General features: G+C 40.3%; 1 protein-coding gene across 1 annotated transcript in view; it reads right to left on the bottom strand.

Annotated features, from left to right (window-relative positions):
* Positions 1 to 1,749: 1,749 nt before the first annotated feature.
* Positions 1,750 to 10,520, bottom strand: part of GALK2 (galactokinase 2) — a 184,278-nt gene continuing 175,507 nt past the window's right edge. The window contains exon 9 of the mRNA XM_007935195.2: positions 1,750 to 1,957. Coding sequence (XP_007933386.2) covers positions 1,750 to 1,957 — 208 coding nt within the window. The remainder of the gene's footprint in view (positions 1,958 to 10,520) is intronic.

The following is a 10,520-nucleotide window of genomic DNA, read 5'->3' on the forward strand; positions in this document are numbered from 1 at the left end:
GCATGTGAGTTAAACATTTACCTCAAGTAGACACATGCCCTGGAGAGAACAATCATGGGAGAAGGAAGGGCTGCTTATGCACAGGGAGACAGCTCAGGGTGCAGGAGAGTATGGAGGGATGGACATGGGTAAGAGGTAACTATGGGGAGGAAGTGGGAGGGGAGCTGTTGCATTGTAAACTGTGGTCAATGACATGAGAACAAGTATATGTGAACTGCTGTATGGAAAGTGAATTCGCTCTGTAAATCTCCACCCAAATCACAATAAATAAAATAAAATATTAAAAAAAAACCCAAAAACCTTTCCATACTCACTGCCACCCACCACGTATTTATACATCTGGCTGCATTGATCCACCTATACAAACAAGCCTGGCTAAACCAACACTGACTACCATCTAGTTGACTCTGACTCTTGGCAACCCTGAAGGACTGAGTTTACAGAATCAGATTGCCTTATTTTTCTCCTGCAGAGTGACTGGTGGATTTAAACTACCAGCCTTTTGGTTAGCAGCCTAATGCTTTAACCACTGTGCCTCCAGACCTTCTTGACAAACCTGGCTGTTGTTGGCGTTACATGCCGTCAAGTGGGCCCTGATTGATAGCGACCCCTCCTTGGGTTTCCAAGGTGGTATCACTACGGAAGTAGATTGCCCCATCTTCCCTCTGAGGAGTGGCTGGTGGGTTTGAACCGCCAGCCTTCTGGTTAGCAGTCAAGTGCCTTAGGCACTATGCTACGAGAGCTCCTACAAGCCTGGCTAGGCAAACAAAAAAAGGATGCAAAGCATGGGTGGGGTTTCTTAGTAGGCATGCCCCTTGGAATGGAGAGGCATTTAAGAAAAGGTAGGTCAGAGTATGAAGAAATTACATGAATCAATCAAAATCATTTGAATTATCATCCAGATTATTCTCTATTTCAGTGTGAGTAGGGACAGGGATTCCCGGAAGAAAGATGGGGCAATCTACTTCCGTTGTGATACTGCCTTGGAAACCCAAGAAGGGGTCGCTATGAGTCGGGTCCGACTCGACGGCACGTAACAACAACAACAACAGGGACAGGGATTAAGTGTCTTTTATCTACATTTCTCTATCAAATGATGAAAATTTCAGGGCCAAAAGAATTGAAAGCAATTGTTTATGTAATATTACATGGTTTTAAAAAATGAAGTGACTTTCTTATCTTAATTGGGGGAATCTCACATTAAAGCATATAATGTCCAAGAAAACTGCGAATTCTTAATCATGTATTATTTTAATAGCGTTGTGAAGAGCGAGTTGAGAAAGAATTTCTGGGATCATTATCATCGTCATCATCGACAGAAGACAACTTTGAGGAGGAAGAACAAGTGAAACAAGAAATACACACTACTCCAGAATAATGCATACAACTCACTTTAATTGTAGCACAGTATGTTTAATTCAAGTACAATTTGTGAAAAGAGGTCAGAATTAATTGTGCATTTTACTATCCATCTTTTAAAATATTCAAATCAATAAATCTCAATAAATCATCCTTAAAGATCTATCCAAGCATAATCTTGGCTCTTATTGGTAGGAAATATATTTTAAGATGGAAAAATAATCATTATGAAGCATAGAGAGCTTTCAACCATTTCTTAGGAAGTACATCTTGATAATAGCAACCATTCATCATAATACAAAACAGAAAGAGGATTAAATTACTGTGGCATAGGAAGCCCTGCCAGTTCCTAAACACCCTACATAGTTTCTCTGGGATGTTTTGCATTGTTTAGGCCTCAAGTAAAACCAAAGCCCCACCTCCAGGTTTTGTAGCAAACAAACTCTGCTTCTCTGGTCCTGAGCTTCGGGCACTCCTCTGGTAATAAGCTTCCTGCACATTTGCTAGGAAGCTGGACAGCTTGTCAGCAGGTACTATCGATACTGTGCAGCCTCCCCATCCTGCTCCGGTAAGTCGAGATCCTTGAGCCCCAAACCTCCTAAAACAATGAGGAAAAAAATATCAGAACCTATAAATGAAAACGAGAGTGACTTGCCTTGTGCTTATAGAACACAAAGCCTACTCAACTTTTAAGGAAAGAATATGTGTTTTGATGTTGTCAAACACGTTGTTGTTGTTGTTATGTGCCGTCAAGTCGGCCCCACTCATAGCGACCCCTCCTTGGGTTTCCGAGGCAGTATCACTACGGAAGTAGATTGCCCCATCTTCCTTCAGAGGACTGGCTTGTGGGTTTGAACCGCCAGCCTTCTGGTTAGCAGTCAAGTGCCTCAGGCTTACGCACTATGCTACCAGAGCTCCCGTCAAACATGTTAGGACACGATGAAATTTATACAGTTTCAAAAAGGATTTGAAAGTCAAATGTATCTAACGCTAGTTCCTGGTTTTGGCTGTAAATGGTGAAAGTCAGCAGCACGCTCATTTCATGAAGGCTGCATTAATCCACTCGTAGGCTTGATTCTAGGGAGAAGCCACTTGAAGCAAGCTTACCTGTGAATCAGGAAAGCAGTAAAAGGAAAACAGGGAATAGACATGATCAACTTTAAGCATCAGATGGTCACAAAAAATGAGAGTGAATCAAAATTTAAATGCACATTCTTATACACGGGAGGGCTTCTTCCTGTGGCTAGTTCAGCTGTATTTTAAAGACTTGACTATTTCACATAAAGGAGCTCTGGTAGCATAGTGGCTAAGACACTTGCCTGCTAACCAGACGGCTGGCGGTTCAAACCCACCAGCCACTCCTCGGAAGGAAGGTTGGGCAATCCTACTTCCGTAGTGATACTGCCTTGGAAACCCAAGGAGGGGTCGCTATGAGTCAGGGCCGACTCGACGGCACATAACAACAACAACAATTTCATATAAAAGAATTAGTCCCCTAGAACAGCCTAACTTCATGCTGAATAAATTTATCAACAAAGAGCATATCATTAAACTCTAAACTGGTTAGTTTGTTTAATTCTTAATGGAAAATTATGAAAACCTTCCCACAAAGAGGATGGTAGCTTCACAGATCCACGCCCATGTTCCCTGTGTCCTCTGAAGGTGGTCTGACAAATGGACTCAGAATTTACCATCAGATGGGATGTGTCTGATTGGGATGGAAACTATTATATAAACTACCACACAGCAAGAGGTAATTTCAGTCACCATCAACCAGGCACAGTTTCAAACCTAAGATCCGAACCAAAGTGAAAGGCCTTACACACACTGCAAGGATCACTCATCTTTGAAAGATGAAATTTATCCTGACAACAAAATTTAACATGTACTTCCAATTCTTCCTAATAAAATTTACTCTAAATTAGTAGCAGATTAAAAACTCTATAATTAATTTAGCACAATTTTGTCCCCTTTTTTCCATCTAAATGGGCTACTTTACTTCCTGGAAAATATCAATAGGCTATTACTCCTACCCTAGGACATCAGAATTATTGCACACCAGTAATTCATTTTTCCCCTCAATGACTTTCTCAATTGATTTCTTTTCATCATCTGTTTTATTCATTAAAATATGCTTTTCAAGTTAAAATGGATGTTTAAGGAAGAAAACAGAAACCCTTGCAAACAAATAAAGATTATTCATCTCATCTTGTCCCTCAAACATTGTTTACAGCCCAGTAGCTGAACTGAACCCATACTCCTACCATCTCGGCTGAAAATTCTCTCTGGCCCTGAGATTCTAGGGTTATTTTGAGTTCCTAGACTGCCAAAGGTCCCATATGCAATTTAATGATTTAAAATAAAAAAAAAAAAATAATAATAAGTTGCCATATGCAGTCACATCAAGCTACTGTGGAAGATGTGGGAAAACTGTGGCATCATCCATGACTCATCTCTGGAGGACCCTAAAATCTGGGCATTAAAAGCCTAAAATGGCATAGAGACGAGCACTGTGCCTTCCTACTTGATTGCTTAAGACCCAAACTATGCCATTTTTCTGGGCTCAGGTCACCTAGGTCTTTAATCATCTTCAATGGACTTCTAGGCATATTTTCTTACTCTTTTCCATTATGAGAGTTTTTGAAGGCTAGGACTGAAAGTAAGTTTCTAATCTGGCCACAAAACCATAGGAATTGTGCCAAAGGGTCTATTTTTCTGACATTCCTGCCAGTTTCCAGATAGCAGAAGTGAGAAGTCTTTCTAGGTAAGTACACTCACTTCTGAACCTCTAGCGTTCCTCTGTTCCTGTTTTGCTTACTGCAGATGGAAATGGACTGGAGAGCATCAACCACATGGTCCTAAAACAGCACAGTTCATATTTCCTAAATAGAGGATGGTAAGTGCTATTATAAATAGGCTTCTGCCCCTGAGTCAGTGGTATTCATGATCACAAATCAGGAGGCTGCCCTAGCAGCTGGTCAGAAGGCTGTCCAGCTCCACACACTCACACGGGCAAAAAGGTCCTGTCTGTACTGTTGCCCACTGGTGCTACATATGCCCTTTGGCACGTGCACAGCAACTCCGAGAGAGATCTAAAAGTCGGGAGACCAATAGAAACTTTAAGAAAGAAAAATAGACGAGCAAAGGATGTTTATTAAACTTTTCATGTTTGTATTTTTTTTCTGGGAGAACAAGACATTAAAAGTATATCTCTTGCGTCAGAAAGGCAATACAAGATTTATGAAAACAAAAACTCCAAAATCTCCCAAAAACAGGACTGGGAAGTTGGTCTAAGCAACAAAAGCAGCTTTTGCCTTCTACAGCAGTCCACACAACAAAGGCTGGGGCAGCTGGAGAGTGGAATTTATACGGAATGTTCTCTTTGATCCTTTTATCACTGAAAAGTATATTCACGTAACTAATTGTCTATCACTCAATACAGCTTGACTGAAATTGCTTACTTTTAAATGAAATGATTTGACCATAAAGCACCTACTAAGGTGAAAGGCACTGTGCTATGGGGACATGGGGAGGAGATCAAGTAAGACCCCAGCTTTGCTATAAACTAAACTAAAAAGAGGGAAAGTAAGGAATTATGTCTTCTATTTAAATTTACTTCAAAATAAATAAAAATTTATGTAATTATTTCAGAAAAGTTTTGTGCCCAGCATACTTCCAGGCATTTAGTATTTGCTTAAGTACATCAAAACACATATCGTATCTATAAATATTAGCAGTCAGAAGTATACTTTTTACCTAGAAAGACTTCTAGCTTTTGCTCTCTAGAAATAGGAAGCTTATGAAAAGAGACCTTCAAGAACAATTTCTATGTTTTTTATAGCCAGGTTACAAATAATGCTTTCAGATTGTTTTAGAGTCAAGAAACCACAGCCTTCAAACACTATTCAAATGAAAAAGTATAGGAAAATATGCCTACCAAAACCGAAACCAAACTCACTGCCATCAAGCCAATTCCAACACATAGCAACACCCTTTAGGTTTCCGAGTCAGTAAATCTTTACATAAGTAGATTGCCCAGGCTTTCTTCTTTGGAGTAGCCGCTGGGATTGAACCACCAATCTTCCGTTAGTAGTCAAATGCCTTAGGCACTATACCACCAGAGCTCCTTAAAATATGCCTAGAAGATTATTTAAGAAATGTAAGCCATTAAAGTTCATTGAAAACCAGTTGGTTTGTGTCCAGCAAATGGACCCTGTGTGTGTTGTTGTTGTTTGCTGCCATCAAGCCATCTCTGACTCATAGCGACCCCATGCACAGCAGAACGAAACACCGCCTGGTCCTGCGCCAGCCTCACAATCCCTGCTGTACTTGAGCCCATCATCACAGCCACCGTGTCAATCCATCTCCTTGAAGGCCTCCCCCTCTTTCGTCGACCCTCCACCCTACCAAGCATGACATCCTTCTCCAGGGAATGGTCCCTTCTGACAACATGACCAAAATAGGTGAGAAGAAGTCTGGCCATTCTTGCTTCCAAGGAGCATTCTGGCTGCACTTCCTCCAGGACAGATCTGTTAGTTCTTTTAGCAGTCCATGGTACTTTCAGCATTCTCCGCCAGCACCACAACTCAAAAGCATCAATGCTTCTTTGGTCTTCCTTACTCACTGTCCAGCTCTCACATGTATATGAGGCGAATGAAAATACCATGGCTTGTGTCAGGTGCACCTTAGTCTTCAAGGAGATATTTTTGCTCTTCAGTACTTGAAAGAGGTCTTTTGCAGCCAATTTTCCCACTGCTATATGTTGTCTGATGAGCTCTGGTAGCATAGTGGCTAAAGCACTTGACGGCTAACCAGAAGGCTGGCGGTTCAAACCCACCAGCCACTCCTCGGAAGGAAGGTTGGGCAATCCTACTTCCGTAGTGATAGTGCCTCGGAAACCCAAGGAGGGGTCGCTATGAGTCGGGGCCAACTCGACGGCACATAACAACAACAACATATGTTGTCTGTTATCTTGACTGCTGCTTTCATTGGTGTTGATTATAGAACCAAGTAATATGAAGTCTTTGACAACTTCAATTTTTTCTCCATTTATCGTGATGCTACTTATTGGTCCAGTTGTGAGCATTTTTGTCTTCTTTATATTGAGATGTAATCCACACTGCAAACTGTAATCTTCAACCTTCATCAGTAAGTGCTTCAAGTCATCCTCACTTTTAGCAAGCAAAGTTGTGTCGTCAGAGTTTCACAGGTTGTTAATGATTCTTCCTCCAAATCTGATGCCAAGTTCTTCTTTGTATAGTCCAGCTTCTCCAATTATTTTCTCAGCATACAGAGTGAGTAAGTATGGGGAAAGAATACAACTCTGATGCAGTCCCTTCTTGATTTTAAACCATGCAGTGTCCCCTTGTTCCATTCAAACAACAGTCTATATACAAATTCCTCATGAGTACAATTAAGTGTTCTGGAATTCCCATTCTTCTCAATGTTATCCATAATTTGTTATGATCCACACAGTGGAATGCCTTTGCATAGTCAATAAAACACAAGTAAACATCTTTCTGGTATTCTTTGCTTTCAGCCAAGATCCACCTGACATCAGCAATGATATTCCTCATACCATGTCCTCTACTGAATCCAGCTTGCATTTCTGGAAGTTCTCTGTCAGTATACTGTTGCAACTGTTTTTGAATTACCTTCAGTAAGATTTTACTTGCATGCATTATTAATGATATTGTTTGATAATTTTCACATTCTCTGGGATCACCTTTCTTTGGAATCAATACAAATATGGATCTCTTCCAGTCAGTTGGCCAGGTAGCAATCTTCCAAGTCTCCTGGCATAGGTGAGTGAGTGTCTCCAATGGGGCATCGTTTGTTGAAACATCTCAATGGGTATTCCGTCAATTCCTGGGGCCTTGGTTTCTGGCCACTTCCTTCAGTGCAGCTTCACCTTCTTCTTTCAATACCAATGGTTCTTGATCATATGCCACCTTCTGAAATGGATAAACATCGACCAATTCTTTTTGGTATAGTGACTGTGTATTCCTTCCATCTTCTTTTGATGTTTCCTGTATCATTCAATATTTTGCCTGTAGAATCTTTCAATATCGCAACTCAAGGCTTAAATTTTTTCCTTCAGTTCTTTCAGCTTGAGAAATGCCAAGTGTATTCTTACCTTTTGGTTTTCTAACTCCAGGTCTTTGCATGTTTCATTATAATAATTGTCTTTGTCTTCTCAAGCTGCTCTTTGAAATCTTCTGTCTGTTCAGCTCTTTTATCTTGTTATTTCTTCCATTTGCTTTAGCTACTCCTTGCTCAAGGGCAAGTTTCAGTGTCTCTTCAGACATCCATTTTGGTCTTCTTTTCTTCCTTTCCTGTCTTTTTAATGACCATGTGCTTTCTTCATGGATGATGTTCTTGATGTCATCCCACAATTCCTCTGGTTTTTGGTCACTGGTGTTCAATGCATCAAATCTATTCTTTAGATGGTCTCTAAATTCAGAAGGGATTTATTCAAGGTCATATTTTGGCTCTCATGGACTTGTTTGTCTTCAACTTCAACTGGCATATAAGCACAATCAGCTCCTGGCTTTGTGTTGGCTGAAGATATTGACCTTTTCCATCACCTCTTGCCACAGATGCAGTCAATCTGATTCCTGTATACTGTGTGTATGCACTTGTGCATATGCTTGTACGTATCTGTGCTTATTTATTTCATTCTAATGTCTTTGACAAGGAGCCCTGGTGGTGCATTGTTAAGTGCTCAGCTGCTTATGTTGACAATTTGAACCCACCAGCCATACGGTGGGAGAAAGATGTGACAGTCTGTTTCCACAAAGATTTACAGCCTTGGAAACCCCATGCAACAGTTCTACTCTGTCTTAAAGGTTCACTATGAGTCTGAATCTATTCTATGGCAATAGATTTGGTTTCTTTTTGTTTACTGTCTTCAACAGTAAATGAAAGACAGAGGACCAAAGAGGAGTGAGTTACTGTCTTCAACAGTAAATGAAAGACAGAGGACCAAAGAGGAGTGAGTCCCTAAGGGCACTCTCCCTTTTTCTTGGCTGAGTATAAAGATTAGCACTCAGGCTTTGGGGAAAAGAGCATACAAATAGGAATTTGCATTTCATTTTTCCCTACTATAACCTAGTCAGTAGAATGGGTACAAGAAGCTGAGCAGCATGGCCATGGAATAAAGCTATGGAAAGACTTCTGAGGAAGACAGAACAAATTAACTAATGCAACCTTTGTTGGTACATTAAAATTTGTCATTCATCATCCTTAATAGCTTGGGCAATAATGTAGGAATGAATCCTCTCTAATTTCAACAAGTGTTAAAATGGAAATAAAAGGTATTAACTATTTTTTCTTACGTAAAACGAGGGAACCAATAATGAATGAGCTGTCTCCCAACTGACTTGGTTTCAAAATTGCTTTGTGTTCCTCGGTAAATTCTACTTTAAAATTTAGCCATTTCTTAAAATGTTATATTTTGTTCATTTAAATTTAGATATTTTATAATTGAGCAAGCATCATCTTTTCCTTCATTATTATATTTTGTCTCAAACCATGTAAGTTTTCTAACACTAATTTAATATAAACATATTACCAGTATGAGTGTAGTTTCCTTCTCTCTCCCTGGACCTTTCTTTGGATTCTAAGCTGATTTTGTCTTTTGGAGCAGTAAAAGGGTCAACTGAAAAAAGAGAAAAATAACAAGGCAAGCAGTGGTGATTTCTGTTCTTTTCTTCCTTCTCTCCACAGGGGTCTTAAAGCGACCATCTATGCTTCACCCTAAGCCAAACTATAGGCTAACTACATAGAACTGCCTTTTTAATACAGTCTACCTTAGATCAGACTAAGATTTTAGCTGGTACATAGTCCCTTCAGGATTCTCGGCATTGGAGTTCTTCATTCACGTAATTAGTTGTTTTTTCATTCAAATAGTTTACAAGTAGGTCTTCAGAAAAACTAACGGAATTTTAAGTGCCCCAAGTGGACCAGGGAAGGTAATCCAAAGACTGTCTTTGATGATGCTCCTCTCTGAAGCCATTTCTGCTTCCCTCCTCTTTCCTCTGGTCTCCCTACAGCAACCAACTTTTTCAGGTTGCCAGTCTTAGTCAAAGCTTCCCCACTGGTAATAACATTCCTAAAGGGGCAGGAAGTATAGAGATGGTGTTGGTTAAACAAAACAGTATTCTATCAGAGGTTGAGTTGTTGGCACCAGTGGCCCATGCCAGGCCTTGTCAGTCCTTTCCAGCACATATCAATACTGCCTCTGCCTGGCCCAGAAAAGGAGGGCTTAAGAGTGCCTCTCCATCTTCCACTTGAACCTTTCCTCGTGTTACCACCTGCTGTTCTTCTACTGTCTTGTCTGTCTGTGTACACTTTCTAATACCCCCCCCCTTTTTGAGAGTTAATTAAATTAATACTTTTTATTGCTTCCTCAGGGGCATGCTTAAGTACAATTTTTTTTTTTTTTTTATTGTCAGTGTGTGGTAGGGAAGAATACAATGACTACTAGTGCAGCTTGATCTACCACTGTCTTTGCACATCAGTGTAAATGTCCACACTATCTGTGCAAAAGGCAAGGCACATATTAGCAACAGTATGACAAGAGTTTTGGCTCTGTGAGCCTCCTGAAAGGGTCTTGGGGAGACCCAGGGATCCAGAGCATATGATTTTGCGGATCACTGTAGTAGATGCAGTAGGCAAATCATAGACAAATAAGTCATATCCTTGACATCAAATTATTCACCATCTAGTCACAGAGGTCCATTCCCTGACAATTAAAATCCACATAGTATAGGACACATACAATAAAGTGTTAAATTTTTATTAGTCCTCTAATCAGCTTTTTATTATCTTCTTTCCTTAGTAATAAGACAGGATGGTCCTAGGCATGGCCTTCTTTTCATAGAGCTGGCCTTCTTTTCATAGAGCTTGCACTACTCTAAGCCTAAACCAAACAAGTATCCGGTATTCTTACAATTTTATGGAACAATATGGGGAGGGGTAGCACCAGGGTAAGAGGGTACAGATGATTGGTTGTTGCTAAGGGATTTAGGGCAGTGATCTAAGATGTTGGGGGACGTAAAGAAACCCCCCGGCTCCAAAGTTCATTTAGGAAAATATTATCTAGGGAGGATGCAAGGCTCGTATGTGGGAGATTTTCAGGAGTTGAGCAAATCTCCAAT

This window comes from Orycteropus afer, unplaced genomic scaffold (genome assembly GCF_000298275.1).
Source record: "Orycteropus afer afer isolate SDZICR_OR568_19922 unplaced genomic scaffold, OryAfe1.0 scaffold00026, whole genome shotgun sequence".
Classification (NCBI taxonomy): Eukaryota; Metazoa; Chordata; class Mammalia; order Tubulidentata; family Orycteropodidae; genus Orycteropus; species Orycteropus afer.